Source organism: Osmerus mordax, chromosome 18, assembly GCF_038355195.1.
Source record: "Osmerus mordax isolate fOsmMor3 chromosome 18, fOsmMor3.pri, whole genome shotgun sequence".
Classification (NCBI taxonomy): domain Eukaryota; kingdom Metazoa; phylum Chordata; class Actinopteri; order Osmeriformes; family Osmeridae; genus Osmerus; species Osmerus mordax.
Genome location: NC_090067.1, coordinates 13403675 through 13424763, shown reverse-complemented (window position 1 = coordinate 13424763; position 21089 = coordinate 13403675). Strand labels below are relative to the sequence as shown.

General features: G+C 50.2%; 1 protein-coding gene across 1 annotated transcript in view; it reads right to left on the bottom strand.

The window, feature by feature from the left end:
- Positions 1–21089, bottom strand: part of vps50 (VPS50 EARP/GARPII complex subunit) — a 59087-nt gene that overhangs the window by 26751 nt on the left and 11247 nt on the right. The window contains exons 6-15 of the mRNA XM_067256338.1: positions 19356–19398; positions 17646–17744; positions 16106–16246; positions 11149–11278; positions 5573–5667; positions 4956–5050; positions 4218–4316; positions 3553–3643; positions 1703–1888; positions 323–441 (exon numbers count right to left, since the gene is read on the bottom strand). Coding sequence (XP_067112439.1) covers positions 323–441; positions 1703–1888; positions 3553–3643; positions 4218–4316; positions 4956–5050; positions 5573–5667; positions 11149–11278; positions 16106–16246; positions 17646–17744; positions 19356–19398 — 1098 coding nt within the window. The remainder of the gene's footprint in view (positions 1–322; positions 442–1702; positions 1889–3552; positions 3644–4217; positions 4317–4955; positions 5051–5572; positions 5668–11148; positions 11279–16105; positions 16247–17645; positions 17745–19355; positions 19399–21089) is intronic.

Sequence of the window (21089 nt, the reverse complement as noted above, 5' to 3'; positions counted from 1 at the left end):
TTTTTCTTTTGAAAAGTTTTGAACTTTTTATTTTTATTTTTTTACTTCACACAGTGAAAGGAGAGGAGCCTTTTTTTCGACAATATTTTTTCTACCTACTAGCTCCTGTTGCTGCTAACTACTACCGCTGTGTTAGCAATAACCGCTATAGCTGCTACTGCTGCTTGTTCTAGCTAGTTAGACTACTGCAGCGGTATTGCAATGTGTCTTCAGGCTGGGATTACAATTTCAAGTCCGAAGAAACGGGAGTGGGGCAAAAATAACAAAAACATTCCAATAACAGTAAGTGACATTTATCTTTCGACCCGTAGGCCTTACTGACCTCTTGAGGGGAACGTCTCCGGTCTGTTCATCCACGTAGTCCTGCTTGAGTTCGTCGGCCACATCGCTGTCGCTGTCGTACTCCTGGTAGATGTTCTTGTCCAGCTCGTCTGACTCGTACTGCAAGGGGACACCGTGACAGGGGACACCGTGACAGGAGGCACGTGAATCAGACATGGATAACACTACCGTGACAGATAAAATATCTTCTTTATTCACGCTCCATGGCTCAAACTCATTTTCACAGGGTTTTAAATGTATATATATATATTTTTTTTTTAAGCTTTGATGAACCATGTCAGAGAGGAAACGCTCACATTTGCAAACGTTCAAGGGGTTTAAATGTGTCTGGTGTCAGATAAGGTAAGGTTAAAAACTAATTATTCTACCTTGAATGGTACTAGATGAAAAACTGTTTTGTCAAATTCAGGAAAGGCCATCTCAACAGCTACATCAAGAGGGAGAGACCACGGTTGTTTTTATATAACCGTGGCAGCTGAAGTAATTACTTTTGTGAGTGAGGGTGTTTATTAGAACACTAGTCTCTGTTTGAGCTGTGTGATGTGTTCAATATTGCTTCTCCCCAGGAGCAGAGAGAGACAGACGGACAGACGGACAGACAGAGGGAGAGCACCCCCCCTCCTCCAGGCTGTCTTCCCAACGTGTTTACAGGAAGTGACACGGAAGGCTGTGTTCCCAACATGTTTACAGGAAGTGACACGGAAGGCTGTGTTCCCAACGTGTTTACAGGAAGTGACACGGAAGGCTGTCGTCCCAACGTGTTTACAGAAAGTAAAACCATCGGTTGATATTTCCCTACTCCCAGTTCTGTAATTCTCCAAGTGCCCAAATGATCATGGGACCATACATGCAGTCTCATCAATAATACTGTAGTTACCAGACGCTTTTATCCAAAGCGACGTACAGTACAGGCTTGGATCTGAACGGGCCCCTCTAGTCTATCCTGTATGGCCACAAACAGACACAGAGCTACCAGGACCGTGCCTCCTCCATCGAGCAGGCCCCTCCAGCTGCACAGCTACCAGGACCGTGCCTCCTCCATCGAGCAGGCCCCTCCAGCTGCACAGCTCGTTAGTCTGAAGGCTCGTGTTAAATGTCAACGTGTCAGAGTGACAGAGCTGGCTTCAGTCCTGCAGCGCACACACACAGCTCCCTCCCTATAAAACTGTGTTTCCGGCACAGAGTGACAGTTTGGGGAGACTATAAGCCACTTGGCCGCCCTCCTCCCCACCCATATGATTACGTTTGACTTAATCAGCGGCCGTGAACCTAGCCACCTAGCAGAGGTGACTTCTGCTGCTGCTGGTGGTGGAGGACAGGCATGGACCTCTGGGTGTGTGTGTGTGTGTGTTCCACCCACCCCGTTTGAGGCCAGCACATCCTCTGTGTCGTCCTCCTGGTTGTGGATGAGCCTCTCGAAGGGGTTCCCCTCCTGGCTGAACTGCTGGAACAGGGAGGGCTCCTCCTGGCCTGGCCCACCCACACACAGAGCCTGCCTGCTGGGGGACACGGACGGAGATCTGCCCTGGCCCATGAACCTGAACTCCTGGAGGGGGGTAAAGAGGATGGGAGGAGGAGGGAGGGGTTGGTGGGAGGAGGAGGGAGGGAGGCAGTGGTTGGAGAAGGTGGGAGAGGGTGGAGAGAGCAGAAGACAACAGTCTGGTCAGCCAGGCTGATTAATTGGGCCGAGGATTCGTGGAGAACCACCTGACACCCCCTCCCCCCTCCAGCGAGACACTTCCTGCTTCACCCTACTTGTCTCGGGGGAATGTCCCTGTACTTACTGTAAGTCGCTCTGGATAAGAGCGTCTGCTAAATGACTAAATGTAAATGTTGCTACAGTTTACACATGAACAACATGTTAATGAACAAGAGGCTGCACTGAACTTTCTGAGAATTCAACAAGGCTTCGAAATATCGTCTGGCAATTAAGCGTGCTTGTACTGTGCCTGTGCTGTGCTGTGCTTGTACTGTACTGTGCCTGTACTGTTTCAAGTGAAAACAACGTACCTTTATATTTGAAAGCAATGCTGCTTTTAACATCCCTAAACTACAAACGCCTCCCTCAACCTAGCAGGCTTTCTTTAATGAGGGAACGGTGTCTTCATAAATCATTTTTGAACTCCATGTCCCATCATGCAGCACAGCCATACAACATTCCACAATCCTATAGCCGCAAGCGCAACACGGTGACAAATCGGGTCCTCTTCTCACCATCAATACAAGGCAAGTTTCAATCATTCTCTAATGATACTTTAAAATGGGGAAGCCATTAGGAGCTCTGTTTTACATAACATAATGGATGGAAATGTTGAAATATGCTAATGCAGGCGGTCGAGATTGAGTTTTGCGTTCTGGGAATATTTGGGAGGGGACTGCACCCCAGGGTGCCCAGCAGGGAAGGACACATCACCGAAACAGACCGTTTCTCAAGAGCTCAGAGACGCCTCACAACATCTGTACTGTACTCCTCAGGGCCGCGGCACACACAGCACTTTAGCGTGCACTTCTCAGATGAAACTACCAGACGCTGCCTCTTCCAGTCTCTCATCAGGGCTCCTCATGTGAATGTGAGCTCTGATGAGCTCTTGGGAGTCAGGTGGCTGAGCGGTGAGGGAGTCGGGCTAGTAATCCGAAGGTCGCCAGTTCGATTCCCGGTCATGCCAACTGATGTTGTGTCCTTGGGCAAGGCACTTCACCCTGCTTGCCTCGGGGGAATGTCCCTGTACTTACTGTAAGTCGCTCTGGATAAGAGCGTCTGCTAAATGACTAAATGTAAATGTAATGTAAATGATGAGGACAGTTAGGTTTGAGAGGGGGGGGGGGGGTTAAGGGGGAATACATTTGCTTTCTGAAGACCTGCAATCCCTGTGTACCTGACTGACAGGGTTTGAGAAAGACATAGAGAGAGAGGAGGGAAGAGAAAAGGGAGGGAGAGAGTGAGAGGAGGGAAGATAAATGGAGAGAGAGATGGAGAAAGAGGGTGAGCTATGCTGAGCTGTAGACTGGAGGTAGGTGTCTATGTTATTGTGACCACTTCTTTATAAACACTTAAACAAACACATACATACGCACACACACAATCCCAGCCCTGTGGTTCATATATCCAGATGTAAATGCTGTGGATGAGTGACCGAGGAGGAGATGGCAGCAGATGAGGCTCGCCGGTGTTTCCTACGGTGAGGCGTGTCACGCTAGCCTGTCACTCACATGTAGCTGAGCCATGCTGAAGTTGGACTTGACGGGACAAAGTTCCCACGTCTCGTTTTCCAGAAACATCCTCAACTCCTCCAGACGGGTCCTGGGGGATGGAGGGAGGGGGAGAGATGAAAAGAAAGAACAAAAAAAAGAAAGAAAAAAAAGAGTTAGTCAAACAGCGTTTGTGGACGAACGAGCTTGCCACCTCTTCTGATCCGGGCTCCTCTCCGCTCCAGAGGAGCTGTGAACACCCCAACAACACCTCCCTCCCAACACAAAGCTCCTCCACACAACCAGTCAGCGCTCCTATCAAACAGCCCGGCCCCTGGTGCCTGGGCCTGGCATGCAGACACCCAGCGCCCCCCTGACACCCCCAGGAGCTGCTCTGTTCCAGCCAGACCCAGCTGGTTCCCTGGGTGGGGACCGCAGGAAGCGGGGCTGGGACTGATCCAGATCATGACACCAAGCTACGGTGTCATTCTGTTCTTTCAGAGTCATGATAGATAGAACAGCTGACTGGTAAAATGTGTCAGAGCAGGGGGGGTGGGGGGGAGGGAGGGACCATGTTTAAGGAACAAGAGCAAAAGCATATTTTCCCTACAGCATCTTCTAGAGTCCTTCTCCCTTTCTCTTTCTCCCTCTTTCTCCCTCTCTCTCCTTGGTTAGTGGGTAAATACCTGTGGTAGTTCTTGAAGTAGTTGACACTCTGGCGTTTGATAGACTCCTGGAGCACCTCTGACTTGCTGCCACAGAACTCCTCTCCCACCTGCATCAGCCTGGGGGAGCGAGGGAGGATACAATGGCAGAGAGAGAAGAGAGAGAAAGAGAGAGAGAAGCGGGTGAGGTGGAGGGAGCAAGAGCAGGTAGGAGAAAAGTAGTGAGTTGTGAGTGATAAAAAATAAGAGTAAAATGGGTGAGATGGAGAGAAACAAAGAAAATGAGTAATGAGACAACAAGCAACAAACAGACTTCATACAAACAACAACAAGACAGCTACCAGAGACACACTCTCTTCCTCGTTTCTCATCAACAGGTAGAAGCTCCAGTCCTGACCAGCGAGTCAATGTGGACCAGACTGGCCAACACGAAGGGTTCAGATTGGCTGGGAGGGAGGAGGGGCGGGTTTGAGTGGTGTCTGGAGTGCAGTGATTGGCTGAGAGGGAGGAGGGGCGGGTTTGAGTGGTGTCTGGAGTGCAGTGATTGGCTGAGAGGGTGTCTGGAGTGCAGTGATTGGCCGAGAGGGAGGAGGGGCGGGTTTGAGTCGTGTCTGGAGTGCAGTGATTGGCTGAGACGGTGTCTGGAGTGCAGTGATTGGCTGAGAGGGTGTCTGGAGTGCAGTGATTGGCCGAGAGGGAGGAGGGGCGGGTTTGAGTCGTGTCTGGAGTGCAGTGATTGGCTGAGACGGGTGTGTGTACCTGCTGATGACGTCCAGCACCACGATGAAGTCGTCATATTTGAAGTTGGACATGTCGGTGCCCAGGATGTAGGCCTTCACCTTCAGCTGAACGTCCTGGGGAACGCAGACACACTCCTGTTACTGCTCACATTCTACTGGATTCATTTAGCAGAAGCTTTCATCCAAAGCGACATACAAATGAAAGAGGAAGATCAAGGATCCTCGCAGATTGCTGTCTGGATGAACCATCTGGCACTAAATAAGGAAATGGCAAACAGCAAGAAAAACTGAGAAAAACAGCGAGAGAGAGAGAGAGAGAGAGAGAGAGAGAGAGAGAGCGCGAGACAGAGCGAGAAAGCACACTAGAGAAACAGTGACAGAGAGATCGACAGAGAGAAAGCAGATGATAGAAAAAGAGAATAAGAGAGACTGAAAGCGAAGAGAGTGATAGAGTGTAACAGAGAGAGAGTGACAAAGAGAGTGAGAGAGGGATAGAGTGAGACAGAGAGAAACAGTGAGAGTGAGACAGAGAGTGAGAAAGAGAGAGACAGTGAGAGTGAGACAGAGAGAGAGACAGTGAGAGACAGTGAGAGTGAGACAGAGAGAGAGACAGTGAGAGAGAGGGAGGGGTCAGACCTGCCAGATACGGGTCAGTCCGTGCTCCAGTTTCTTCTTCACGTAGCTGTGGTCCACCGCCTCATCACACACCGCCGCCCTGCTGGATGCCTCATCTGGGGAGGACACACACACACATCCCTTCTCAAACATCAAATGCTAAGAGGATTTCGTTTTGCACACACACACACACACAGTGCATGGTGGACTATTTGAAGGAAGTAGAATGTCACCAGAGGAAAATGTGAGGGACCTTTCCTCTGCCCTCAGCGGCAGACCTGTAAGAGGGAGTGAGATCTGGACTCCAGCACCGAGGGCAAATACAGCTCAGAAACACCAACACAGAGGAATATAGGCTTAACGCCGCATTCACACGACTAGCACTGACAAACGCACAGGCTTTACAAACACACTTCACGCTGCAACTATAACTAACGCAAACGTATTTGGGTTTTGTCAGCTAGCTAACTGGACACGGTATGTTTCGTAGAGGTCTCGTCCGTATCAGCAGGTGTGTTTTCGGAGCAACTGCTCCAACAGCTTAACCATTGTGCTGCCTTCGAGTCATTGTGACCCACCGTCGTGGTGCAAAAGGTGGGTCACAATGACAACTTTAGGCCCAACCTAGGCGATCTCCTATGTATACTAGACTAGGGACAATCAGAAGAAAGAGAAACAATTTAGCCGTCTAGCTCCATAGACTCCCATTCATTTTGCACTCATTGCCTCATGCCGGCGATCACCCCCAGTGGAACCAAAAAGTCCACCAAGCGTGTGTGTGTACCTACAGAGTGTGTGTGTGTGTGTACCTACAGAGTGTGTGTGTGTGTGTACCTACAGAGTGTGTGTGAACATGTCTGTGTTGGACATGGAACAGGAAGTGGCAGTGTTTGTGTTGCGTTGGAACACGCATGCACACATATACACACACACACCTATGATGCCATGAGCAGCGTTCTCTCAGAGCAGTGATTTTTTCCCCCCAACATAGGAGCCAATGCCAAGGTGTCCCTTATTTGACTCTATTGGAGGTGTCAACCCTACAGGCTGCAATACACAATCTCTGCACACGTGACCACCAACACACGGAAGAAAAAAAAAAAATCCTAGCAAAGACGGGGCAGTTTCTGACTGGAATGGAAAGCAAGGAACCAATAACACTTAGAGATGCTGACGCCCTACATCTGGATGCTTTCACCTATACAGACAGTGAACAGACGAGCCTTGGTAAAAACAAGCCTGACGTCTATGCTGCTCGCTGAGGTGTTGAGATGCGAGGTGAAGCGAGTTCAGTCCTTACAAAACACACGTGCGCGACAAGAAAGGCAGGTTGACCTCCAGGAGAACCGTTAGGGTCACCACGGAAAGGTTTCTGTTCTACTTGACATTTACCTCACATTAAAACAATGTTCTCTTTATCAGTGCAGCCCACTCTCTCCATGGCGACGACGCCAGCTAATCTCCAGACACGCTCAGGAGGTCCGTATTGACGGTGACCCACATTAGATTACGGCTGGAGCTTTAAAGGCCCTGTCTGTAATTTCTACAGGCAGCACTGTCACTTTGTTAGTGTGAGATGAGGTCAGTGAAGAGACTGTGACCAAACGTTCACTTCTATAAACTCACACTCGGGCTACGAGACGTTCCGAGTGGCTATCATATCACTCCAGGAATTACTTTCTTCAAGGGTGTCAAGTGTCATGGTTTTAAAGTTGTAAGTAGGCAAAACAGCGCCGTGTGGAAAATAGTCTTCATACTGTGTCACTAGCCCTTGCAGTAAAACGGACCAGTATCTAACGGCGGAACAACGTCGTAAATAAGAGTACAGTAGTTAGATTAGCTAACAAACTAGAAATTGACAACCCTTGATAGCGACGCTAAATTAAACCGACCCGCATACGGAACACGATAACTGTGTCCCTGGCAGCGACAAATTAGTTTTTTCCATCTTTCCTGTGGTCTGAGGTTGAGGAATCGTAATGGTGTGAGTCACGTCCTTAAAAAACGAGCTGCGCGGCCCACGGTGACATAGCAGGATGACATCCTCGAGCTAGCTTTCATTAAACGAGGAGGAGAGGAGCGAGAGGGAGAGAGAAATGAGTACTTATGATATTTGAGAGGCTGGTTTCGTCTGCCTGTGTTTTTCTAAGCGGTGGAATGAGACAGGGTGGTGACAGAGGGTGAGATGAAGAGACTCGTCTGAGGGAGGACAACTGGAAGTCCTCCAGTCACATTCTGGACAAACAAGGCTGCAAACTCCAACCCCTCCCTTTCAGACCTGCCCACCCAGCCCCCTCCGCATGAATAAAACGTACGCCAGAGAATACGACATTAAAAAAAATAAAAACTAGTCACAGGTCAGAGGAAGCAATTTAGCTCCCAATAGCCCCGTGAATAAGCGTGTTGCTACAAAACTGGGAGATAAGTAGCCGGAGTGACAGAAGACAAGGAAAGGTTAGATAGGCCATTACCATGCAGGATTACTGGTAATACTCCATGCCCCAGACACACAGTTGATTAGCGGACTGATTTGCAACATGAGAAAGCCTAAATGAGGTATGGCTAGGATGAGATGGGACTAGCTCACTAACATTCATCCTGCAGTGAGTCACAGAAGGCAGTTGTCCAAGTCGAGGTTTAAAAGATCACACAGGCAGACACAACCACAAAACCCTATAATCCTTTAACCATTTTAATTGGATTTCGGTCCAAAACAGTCAGCTGTAGTGGCCAAACCTATTGCTTTTGTAATTGGTTGAAAATGACCCAACAGCTTAATAAATCCTCCCGGCAAGATTCACCCTGACAAGACGATTTAAGGAAAACAGCTTCAACACAGAGTAGCAGAATTTCAGTTGAAAATGAGCAAGACTTCCAGCAAATGTACCTATACAACGCTAACTAATTATGTTCGGAGACGTACAATCCAAGTGTAGGACGCGGCATCAAATCAGCCCTGACGTTAAACAAAAAATGACTGAACCGAGAAGTCAAATCATTCCATCGCTGTACAGTACCGGCTGTTCAGCGGACTGCACTGTTCCCAGGGCTAGGGCACATATCTGAAGGCCAATTCCTTTCCCTTCATCCCTCCTAAATTGATGGTGTATTTGGTGTCGGCTGCAGGCGTTGGCCATAGAGCACGGTTCAGTCCTGGGGTCTTGGAGAGCACAGCGTTTCAACCCGCTCTGGACATTTCTCCTTGTACCACAAAGGGCCCCTGTCTGTCTCCATGATCAAACATGACAGAGTAATGGTGTGTGTGTGTGTGTGTGTGTGTGAGAGTGTGTGTGTGTTCTACGGCAGCATATCCACTCAGGGAAGGTGGGAGGCACCTATACCCCTTTCATTCCTTAAAGAAACCTCCTTTTATTGAGTTGACATTAATTACGGATAGATTACAGTGACACATTCAATATATCAGCGTGGGTCCTCCAGAGACTGTGTGTGTGTGTGTGTGTGTGTGTGTGGGGGGGGGTTCTAGCGGTTGTCCAAGGTGATGGTCAGTGAGTGAGTTGAAGGGCACTACCATGCTACACTGGTTGACAAATTAGACGGCATGTAAATCATTCGTCTGAAAGGTTAGACACACACACACTATATATCAAACCTCATGTTAAATTCGATGTTAAATTGTCATTGTGGGCAGGGAGGTACAGCACTTACGTCCTCCGCACAGAAGCGGACACACACGTACACACACACACACACACATACACACACACAGAAGAGAGAGCGAGGGTGAGCTAGGGGTGAACGCGAGAAGACAGCTTCCTATAGAGGGCAGAGATGACAGCCAATCACAGCCGCCAATGATGGATGGGCCCGCCCCCTTGTGATTGGGACTGACAGTGAGTTCTGTCCTTGGTCCTCTCAGACATAGACAACTCCATTTCCCAGGATGCTAGAGGGGGAACTGCTGGGAACACAGGAGAGGGTGGTGTAGAGGTGAACCCCCAGGGCGCTCCGACAGCAGCCCAGCCCTCCACACGTCATTAGCTTGATGAAGTCCACGCAGGGAACGAGAAAAGGCTGAGGTGTCGAACCAAGCAGCGAAGGACACAGCAGGAGAGGGTACAGAGTTTGAGCCAGTGTTTTACCGGAAATCTACAAGGCTTTTCTCAAAGCAAACAAACACATCAATCAATAAAATGAAAGAAAGTGCCGCCAGCTAATTCCAAATCTGCACTTCTTGTTGAAGGTCAAAGCTGTTTATTTGTATTTTTTTGTCTTGGTGATGAACCTGAGACTCTGGATCGCTGCAGTATCGTTGTGTGAGCGGCTGTGTTATCAGAAGCAGCGGACACAGTCCACGTACGAGGAGATGAGCCTCAAACGAGGAGATGAGCCTCACACGAGGAGATGAGCCTCACACGAGGAGATGAGCCTCACACGAGGACGACGCCTGTCAGTCGTCTCGCTTCATGAACAGCCGCTACGATCCCCTTGAATGTCATGACTTACGGGGTAAACACCCTCCTACCATGCTGTGTACACGCGTGTTTGTCTAATTAAGATTAACGACTCCCGACACAAATGTGCATGATAATCGAATGGAAATTCATGTTTACTACAGTTCATTTGATCTGCCTACAGCGTAGGTCATGGCAGTGCATGTGTGTTTAAATGAGCCGGGGTTCCTGAGGGAGACAAGGAGGAACCAGTGCTCCAGTCAGCAGAGACCAGGAAACAGTCCATTTAAGCCTGGTCCTGTTGATCTCTGCATGCTGGTGAAGCCCACTCCAGAATCACCCCCCAACTCCAGCCCCTCCCCCCTGGGCACCCTCTACAGCCGTGTTCTAACCTAAGCAAAATGAGAGCTGCCCCACACACACACACACACACACACACACACACACACACACACACACACACACACACACACACACACACACACACACACACACACACACACACACACACACACACACACACACACACACACACACACACACACACACACACACACACACACACACACACACACACACACACACACACACACACACACACACACACACACACACACACACACACACACACACACACACACACACACACACACACACACACACACACACAGGTTCCAGACCATTTCCTTTCTGTAGAGGGTTCAGCAGGAACTATAATCAGGTAAAGATGTTGGTACTTGAAAAAGGCATCAAGCTCCAGGTCGATAGGGCCTCTTGGTAATGAAAGTCACTCACCCACCCCTGCCACACATTTTACCACACACATACACCTCCTACACACACACCTCCTGCCCCGTCTTCACTTCTTGTTTTCTGACATGTCAGCAGGAATTGATTCATAGTAGTTTGACTAATAAGAGAGGGAGGGAGAAGAGAGAGAGAGAGCGAGAGAAATAGAGACAAGGAGAGAGGGAAAGGGAGAGAGGGAGAAGGAGAAAGATATGAATGAGAGGGGGAGAGTTACAGTAAAGAGAGTTGGAGAAAGAAAGCAGGGGAGAGAAGGAGAAAGCGATGGAGAGAGAGACAGAGAGAGAGAGACAGAGAGACAGAGAGAGAGAGACAGACAGACACAGAGTGAGAGAGAGAGACAGAGAAAGAGAGAGACAGAGAGACAAACAGACAGACCTGCAGCAGGGGGCTCCTCCAGGTCGTGCTCCTCGTGCCAGCACATCGTCCTGTGGTAGCTCAGCATCACCTCCCACAATGCCTTGCACAGGTCACTCAGGCAGGGCAGGTAGCTGTCTGGAGTGATGTGCTGGGGAAGGAGGGAGAGAGAGAGACAGAACACTCATTTTCAGTTTCCCTAATGTTCATTTGTAGTCTGAATTGTTCTTCTAGTAATTTATTTACCTTTGCAACTCATTAATAATTCAACAGTTTATTATTACTCTTACTTAAACTCCATTAACAATAGAGTTCACATGAAAGTCAAAGTGAAAGTCATTTAATGGCCAAATAATCTGAGTGACAGTGTCACCTGCACAAGTAACTGCTAAAGAAGAGGCTCTGGTCAACAACATAGCAGCCACAGGAAAACATTTATATATAGAAAAGCTAATTAAAAGAGTTTCCAGCTAATAAGAGACTGCGGCTCTCAGCTGGTCCGCTCTTCACATCAAACACGCCGAGCTCCACGCCGGACGCTTGAACAGACGGCTGTTTGGCAGGAAACAGTAAGTCCGGCACCCCGCTTACCGTCCCCGGTTTTAATCACGGCTCTCGTTCTCTCTGTCGGTCAAGGGCAACGTCGTGAGGAGGGGGGGGAACTCGCTTCAGCGTCCAGAGAGCCTCCGTCTGTCCTCCCTCAGGGGAGGTTGACGGAGGGAAGCAGCTCTGTTTCAGAAGGTGTGATGAAACACACAGGACAGAGACAGGAAGGCAGGCCGCTCCAAGCCTTCACCCTCCTGATGACAGGCTGCTGCCGTGAGCGGCCAAAACCAAAACAAACACATGAACTTCCCGTGGCTACCGGTGAACACACGGTGCTTCAAAAACACGAACAGCTATTTTTGGACATGCAAGTTGTGGAGGAACGTAATAAGCTCAGTGATTAGAGCCCTTGACTGGAGATGAAGGGGGCTGGTTGATGTTGGTTCGTATCCCCCCCCCCCCCCCCCACCCCCCCGTACTATAGAGGCATCTGCTGAAGCTATACATCACGTTTCTCAACATGACCACGGTGTTAGACGGCCTCGACTAGGCTCGTTATACACCCAACCAAAACGAAGACAAAACCTACGTAATCCGCCATGGCGATGGAAAGGTTAGCGAAGCTGGATTTACGTTTTGGCCCATCCTAACATGACGCGACCAGCACTGTTATAACTCTTGATGTCTGGCGCTGGTTAGCGGCAGAGCTACACCGTGACCTGGCTGTTAATCTCCCCGGAGACAGTTGACACGGCGATGTCAAGCAGGGCATTCTGACAATACCGCCTCGCCTTTAGCACAGCTGTGTGTGTGTGTAGACGGGTGTGTGTATGTTTGTAAGATGGGTGTTACTGGCGAGTGTGTGGTGTAGGAATGTGTGCGTGTGAATGTGTGTAAACTCTCTGAGTTTACAGAAAGAGTGTAAATTAGGACTATCCTGCCATGGCTAAACCACAGACTGCCAGAACACTCTCTGACAGGCTGTCTGGAGAAGGTCTCTGAGGGTTAGATTCATGATCGTTGACACTCGGAGAATGAGTGATGAGAGTCAGAAACCTCTGCCGTGTCCGGGACAACCCCTGCACCGTAGCTACCGTATGTGCCTGTACACCAGCCTGTTGCCAGGCAACCAGGGTGGGGTGGCAGGGGGCAGTGGAGACTAGTGGGTCTGATAAGAGGCGGGGTGGGGGGGTGCTGTGTGTGTGTGTGTGTGTGTGTGTGTGTGTGTGTGTGTGTGAGAGAGAGCGTGAATGAAAACCCTGTGAAATGGTAGATGCACTCTGTGCTGCCTATACATCCTATCAATGGATCTTAGACAGGGAGAGAGCTGAGAGGGAAGTTCAGGCGTGTATTGGGAGGGGGGCAGGGGGCGAGGGGGGCGGTCTAGCTATAAATGGAGCTTGAGTTCCTTTATTTAGCTGATTCATTACATTTTTTTGATGAAATCTCAGTGCTTTTCCACAACCAAAACTGCAGGGGACTTTCAAACACACACAAGAGCTAGTCAGCAATCTGCAAATTTGCAGCGCCAGCGAATCCCTGCACTGGAGACTCCTCTATCACGAGCCCAGCTCACCGCCTTCCTGCTGATGGGAGAACCAGGGCCTTCTGGAACTCCTCCAGCATTCTGGAACTCCTCCAGCATTCACCTTCAGTGTTCTGGAACATCTTCAACAACGTGTTTAGCGCTATTCTTCTCCTTAAGCTCATAGCTCATCAGGAAAACACTTATAAGCTAACCAAAACGTTCTGCTCAGGAACATGCAGAGAGAGCCAGTGGTTCACACCATCCTCGTGTGTCCTGATGTAGAAACATGGCTGGCAGCCTGGAGAATCATCTTCCTACAGAACCTGCAGGGCAGAGAATCTGAGGAGACCAGCACAAACGCAGTCTCTCTCATCAAACTGTGATGAAGACTCAAAAAAAGATATGTAATATGATCAATAATAAATAATTTAAAGTCGGTTGGCGTGCCTGGGGTATTTTTCATGGCACAATCTCAAAGGCGTCATGAATACCGTGACTTTTACCTGACCCCAAACCGACACAATGTGCATCTGAACCCAATGCATCCACCAGCCCAATACTCTCAGGAAAACCATCTAAGAGACAGAATATCCTGAGAGTAAGCATCTCTTCATACAACAACATCCTGTAAAAAAGGTCTAAAAATACCTTTTAAAACACGCTAATTGTTAGGCATTAGCTAACATGCGAGGACTAGTATGACGACAACGCTCACTAATAACCAGCAGCAGGAACCTGAGGAGTGCCTCAGAGGGAGCTGGACCGCATCAGAAACTGCAGAATAATCCCAGGATGTTGTTGTTCCTCTGAAGAGAACGCAAACACGAAGCCCGTTTCCGTGGCGAGGAGGAGAGCCGAGGGTCAGGCCATTGGCCTCCTCGCTGAGACCGACACGCTCACAGAACTGGAATCGCTTTTGTTTGGGCTGTGGAGAGCTTGTTCGGGTGGGGGTGACTCCCTACAGGGGGGGGGGGGTCAGGGGGGGGGGTTCAGGGGGGGTACCACTTCTGTGGAAAGGCCACCTAGGCTTGTCCTCTCTCTCCAGGATGTCACAATGGGGGGCCGATCCATCTCGTCAACAACACTGCTCTTCATAAACCTCTCACAGCGTCGCGTTTCACAATACCCAGGAAGACAAACACTACAGGATCAAATAATCACATTCAGCTCGCAAACAAATGATCTAATAAGGCCGAGGTGAACTGTGTGGAGATGTGGAGCGAAGGCCAGATATGTGAGATCTGCTGTATCTGGCCCGGGGTGGGGGGGTTCAGGAGTTCAGGGTGACCCGGGACTAAACAAGAGGGTTAACACTGTCCTCCCACAACAAGCGCCTGGAACGCACCAGGATACAGAGCCTGACTGCAAGGCTCCGTATCTCACCATCACTGACCCAGCCTGGCTCACCATCACTGACCCAGCCTGGCTCACCATCTCTAACGCACTTCTGTACCGGAGGGGGACATTTTAGCTGTTGTTGTTGTCGTTTTAGAGAGAGGGGGGGGGGAGGTGTCTGGAGAGGAGGTTAGAGTAGGGTAAAGGTTCCAATGACGATGGTTTCATGTAACATTCATAAGGAGTGTCACAATAGGATTTGACCTCTCTGCTGTATCCAACGGGCCCCTTGAATTTGAATATGCACGTCCTGGTGCAGAGTTCACTGAGCCTATGGTCCAGCCTCTATTTTATGATGGAGGAGGGGAGAAGAGCAGAGTAGAGTACAATAGAGTCCTCATGAAGTATTCATCATATTGGGGGTCAGATGGCTGAGCGGTTAGGGAGTCGGGCTATTAATCAGAAGTGTCCTTGGGCATGGCACTTCACCCTACTTGCCTCGGGGGGGGAATGTCCCTGTACTTTCTGTAAGTCGCTCTGGATAAGAGCGTCTGCTAAATGACTAAATGTCATCAATGATGCAAACTTTTGTTTAGATTTAATTTTTTTCAACCTTTTTCAACCTTTTTTGGGGGAAACGTATTTTTGGGATTTTTTTTTCTCCAAAATACTTTTTCAACCTTTCCAAAAAAAACATTGAAACTTTCTTTTCACACACAGTGAAAGTAGAGGGGAGGGGAGGAGAGAACAGAGAAGCCTAAAACGGATGAGAGTAAAGCAGAGCACAAGAGTACAGTACAGTCCTCATCAAATACTCATCAATGATGCAAAGTGGGGGGGGGGGTTCAACCTTTCGAAACTTTCTTTTGGGGGAAACTTTTTTGTAAAAATATTTTTTCAACCTTTCAAAAAAAAAAAAACTATTTTCTACCTTTCTACTTCTCTTTTTACAACCTTTCACAACTTTGTCTTTCAACACCATGGCTGCTGATTGCTGGGTGATAGAGGAGGTTCCTGTACAGGAGATAAACACTGACCTCCAGAACTTCCTGTACAGGAGATACACACTGACCTCCAGAACTTCCTGTACAGGAGATACACACTGACCTCCAGAACTTCCTGTACAGGAGATACACACTGACCTCCAGAACTTCCTGTACAGGAGATACACAATGACCTCCAGAACTTCCTGTACAGGAGATACACACTGACCTCCAGAACTTCCTGTACAGGAGATACACACTGACCTCCAGAACTTCCTGTACAGGAGATACACACTGACCTCCAGAACTTCCTGTACAGGAGATACACACTGACCTCCAGAACTTCCTGTACAGGAGATACACACTGACCTCCAGAACTTCCTGTACAGGAGATACACACTGACCTCCAAAGCGTCCTGTCATGGAGACAGACAGCACCAGGGCACAACACTCATAATCTAACACTGTGTGTCCAGCCCATTCCAACATGACACTTCTCATCAATCCACACTTTGGAAGCTGTGTGTGTGTCAGTGGACTTGAGTGTTTCTGTGTGAGTGTGTGTGAATGTGTGAGCTCTCCTCACCGTACACAGGTCCTTGTACTGCATCTTCTGGAACTTGGTGTCAGCGTTGCCAGCGCAGAGCTCCACGTACCCCAGCACCACCTGGAACACCATGTTGTGGATGGCCTGGGTGAAGTGCATGTGCAGCTGGTCCATGGCAGTCTGGGGAGCAAGCACAGCGGGCAGCTTAGCGGTTAGAGCATCTGACAGCCTATCAGGAGGTCGCAGGTTCGAATCCCTCCCTCTGTATGTGGCTTTGGATGCAAGTGGCCGCTGAATTAACATGTTACATCACATCATGTCAGAGTGCTTCTATTGAGAGAGGAGAGCTTCAGTGAGCGAGGGAGTGAGGATCAAGATGACTTTGAGAGTCTTTCAGCTGCGAACACTGGAGGTCACCGCTTGTCCACTTAAGGAGGGAACAAAACTGGCTTACCATTTCTGAGTCAGAGACAGCAAACAAGATATGTGTGTGTGTGTGTGTGAGAAAGTGCACTGAAAAGAAAACGGTGCATGACTCAGGGAGGGAGAGGGAGTGAGAGGGAGTGAGAGAGAGGGAGAGAGAGGGAGAGAGGGGGAGAGAGAGAGAGAGAGAGAGAGAGAGAGGGAGAGAGAGGGAGAGAGGGGGAGAGAGGGGGAGTGAGAGAGAGGGAGAGAGAGGGAGAGAGGGGGAGAGAGAGAGAGAGAGGGAGAGAGAGAGTCCAGTACCGGGTGATTGTAAAGAACCGTTCCTTAATGGACCGACTTCTCCCGTCTTTCCCCGAGGACTGTTTTGATCTGATGTGACTCATCGCCAGCGGCGACAGGTTGACGCAGCCATAACAACCCACAGGATGTTCAGACAGCCAATCACGGTCCAGTCCACAGGGTAACAACATGACCATAGTCATCCTCAGACTGTACGAGGGAATGTGTGTTGGAGGAGTGTGTGGTAGCTGAGATGTTGTTACTTTGCAGACTCAATATCAGACTCCTTGACAGAACAAGGACATATTCTCTCTCTCTCTCTCAATTCAAATCAATACAAAAATGCTTTATTGGCATTAATAAGTCAGCATTATTGCCAAAGCCATGAGTATGTGAGATCAAAACGTGAAATGTTAATATGTGACTCTCTCTCTCTGCACGCCAGCACCCCCAGAGAGGGAGGGTCGTCTTATACCAGATCACTGATGACTCATCTTAACCGTAAAACGTGATTCAACACACAGGAGGTCATTATAATAATAATTCATTTTTATAGCTCTTTTCTAAATACCCAAAGTCGCTTTACAAGTGTGAAGACAAGCACAAGACAACAGTAAAATATAAAGACAAAGGATTGAACAAAACAGAACATTATAAAGAAAAACTAACATAAGTCTACACCCCAGGTACAGCCATGCTGTACAATACACACACCCTGAAAGACAGAGGGAGGGAGGGGGGGGGGGATGCAGTCAGAGGGGAAAGGGAGGATGGGGCAGGGGAGAGGAGGTAGAACAAAACAAATGCCAACAGGAGGATGGGATTTACCGATGACTCATATATATACACATACACACACAAACACACCCCTCACCTGAGTCTTGCCCAGGAGTGTGTATGCCAGCTGGACCTTGGTGTAGTGAGCCACATCGAAGTTCTTGCAGGTCTTCGACAGAGCCACGTCCAGCTGTTCCTGGGGGGAGGAGGGAGGGAGAGGGGGAGGAGGGAGGGAGAGGGGGAGGAGGGAGGGAGGAGAGAGGGAGAGGGAGAGGGGGAGGAGGGAGGGAGGAGAGGGGGGAGGAGGGAGGGAGGAGAGGGAGAGGAGAGAGGGAGAGGAGAGAGGGAGGAGAGAGGGAGAGGGGGAGGAGGGAGGAGAGAGGGGGAGGAGGGAGGGGGAGGAGGGAGGGAGGAGGGAGGGAGGGAGAGGGAGAGGGGGAGGGAGGAGAGAGGGAGAGGGAGGAGAGAGGGAGAGGGGGAGGAGGGAGGGAGAGGGGGAGGAGGGAGGGAGGAGAGGGAGAGGGGGAGGAGGGAGGGAGAGGGGGAGGAGAGAGGGAGAGGGGGAGGAGAGAGGGAGGAGGGAGGGAGAGGGGGAGGAGGGAGGGAGAGAGAGGGGGAGGAGGGAGGGAGAGGGATTAGTAAAGGGATTTACAGACAGGAGTATGTCCACGGTTCCAAGACAGACAGCCAGTGTAACTAGGGTCCAACCTTACTTATGACTCAGACTGGCTGCTTGTGAGCACGTGTGTGTGTGTGTGTGTGTGTGTGTGTGTGTGTGTGTGTGGGGAGAGGGTCATTGGGGTAGAGGACAATGAGGAGGGGAGCTAGGGGAGCGAGGGAAAGAAGAAAATATACAGAACTGTATGTTGCTATGTCAAAGAGAGAGACACATGGAGAGAGGGAGTGAGAGAGAGAGACATGCACATAAAGAGGGAGAGAGACAGAGGGAAGAGGTGGGAAGGTGGAGAGAGCAGGCACGTGAACACACCTGCGGGGTCGCCGTGACAACACCATTTGGGAGTGAGTCTGTGTGATTGTTTCAGCACCCAGACCTGCCCTTCCTCTATGAATAGAGATGGGGTGGTGGAGGAGGAGGAGGAGGAGGAGGAGTGGTGGAGGAGGAGGAGGAGGAGTGGAGGAGGAGGGGTGGAGGAGGAGGAGGAGGAGTGGAGGAGGAGGGGAGGGGTATACATGCAAGGCTCCCTGAACTACACCCGCTGTCAGAGTAGTGGAGCACAGCAGGGCTCACCATCACACCACTGCAGGGGAGTGTGTGTGTGTGTGTGTGTGTGTGTGTGTGTGTGTGTGTAGGCATGTATGGTGTGTGTGTGCAAGCTTTCATGAGAATGTGTCCACAGACATTTACTTAAAACAAGGGGCGCTTGCTCGCTTGCTTACAGCCACGAGTGTGTATCTGCCTCTGTGACTGTGTGTGTGTGACCATATCATTGCACGCGTGTGTGTGAGTGTGTGTGTTTGTGTGTGTGTGCAACTCAAACCAAGACAGGAACAGATAATGAACCTACTGATGCATGATTGTTGGGGGGGGGGGGAATTGCTCTGCATGCCATTTACCACCCAGCTCTCCATCAGCAGTCTAGATGAAACACGCTAGCGCTAATAATCCCATCCTGCCCGAGCTGAAGGCAGGATGATGTGTGACCACGGGGTGGGAGCTGACAAAAATGAATTCTCTTATTTTGGGGGAGTCCGTTTCTAAACGACAGATAGGAACAGTTGTAAACACCATTCACGGGTCGCGGTCTTCACAAACAGAGGTTTTTTATTAATAAAAAGGTGAACTAACCTCGATTTGCTCCAGGGTGTCTTGGAGTTTGGAGTTCAACTCACTGGGGGGAGAGAAAAGGAAAGCACATGGTTGAGTTTTATTTTCCCCACTGATGAAAAATGAAAAAATAAATACACAACTGTATTTCTCTAGACCTTCCTGCGCCAGCAGTACAGTACTACAGGGAATCCACACTAGCCTGGGTGATCTCCCTGGCAGGTGGTGTATACAGCCAGAACATCCTGCCTGGAGGTTAGTACAATGCTACGGCTCTTAGACTTGACTCGTTTCTCAGACTTTGTAAGCGAAAATTAATGGTTCATATTTAGATTTCAAATCCAGTCAGTGACAGAGCTTAATTAGGCCCATCATCAAAGAACTGAAACAGAAAGTACAATTGGCTCAGGGCGAGGAGAGAGGGAGGGACGGAGGGAGAGGGGGAGAGGGGGAGAGGGGGAGGGACGGAGGGAGAGAGGGAGAGAGGGAGGGAGAGAGGGAGAGGGGGAGGGATGGAGGGAGAGAGGGAGAGAGGGAGAGGGACAGAGGGAGAGAGGGAGAGGGGGAGAGGGGGAGGGACGGAGGGAGAGAGGGAGAGAGGGAGAGGGGGAGGGACGGAGGGAGAGAGGGAGAGGGGGAGAGGGAGAGAGGGAGAGGGGGAGAGAGGGAGAGGGGGAGAGGGGGAGAGAGGGAGGGACGGAGGGAGAGAGGGAGAGGGGGAGAGGGGGAGAGGGGGAGAGGGGGAGAGGGGGAGAGGGGGAGAGAGGGAGGGACGGAGGGAGAGAGGGAGAGAGGGAGAGGGGAGAGGGGGAGAGAGGGAGGGAGAGAGGGAGAGGGGGAGAGGGGGAGAGGGGGAGAGGGATAAAGAAAGTAATGTTTTTCTTCCTCTGCGTTGGTCCCTGGTGTGGCGATCTAGAACGGCGAGCAAACCCAAACTGACAGGCAGGGGGAACTTCCTGTCTCTCTTTCTCTCCATCCCCCCCCCCCATGTCTTTCAATCTCCTTCCCTCTCTCTTTCCATCCCTCTCTCTCTCCATGTCAGGGGGAGCCCCCCTATATGATCACACAGAATGCTTAAATAAGGAAGGGGGGGGGGGGAATAAAGTCAATTAAAAAGCTGTTCCTTGCAGGCATGGAGAGAACATGTGGGGGAGGGAGGGGGGAGAGGAAACGAGGAGGAGGGGGAAACGTGGGTTTCCTTTTTCAATTAACTGCAGGTGTTAACTGGGCAGAGCTCCAGGGGAGAGCCCTGGCAGACAGACAGGCAGACAGACAGACAGACAGACAGGCAGACAGACAGGCAGACAGGCAGACAGGCAGACAGACAGGCAGGCAGGCAGGCAGACAGGCAGACATGCAAGCAGGCAGACAGGCAGACAGGCAGGCAGACAGACAGGCAGACAGGCAGACAGGCAGACAGACAGACAGGCAGACAGGCAGGCAGGCAGGCAGGCAGGCAGACAGACAGGCAGACAGGCAAGCAGGCAGACAGGCAGGCAGGCAGGCAGACAGGCAGACAGGCAGGCAGGCACTTAGTGACACATGGATAACAGGAGGGGGGGAGGGTGAGCTGTTTCTATTAGAACAAGGAGTTATGAATGGGAGGAGAAAAAGAGAGAGGGGGAGAGAGAGCTAGAGAGAGGAGGTGGAGAGAAAGAAAGAGTGAGTGAGTGAGAGAGATGGAGAGAGAGGAGAGGCTAGGAGCAGAGGATTCTGGGAACACAGCCGTGAGCACAGGAGGCTCCTTCCTGACGT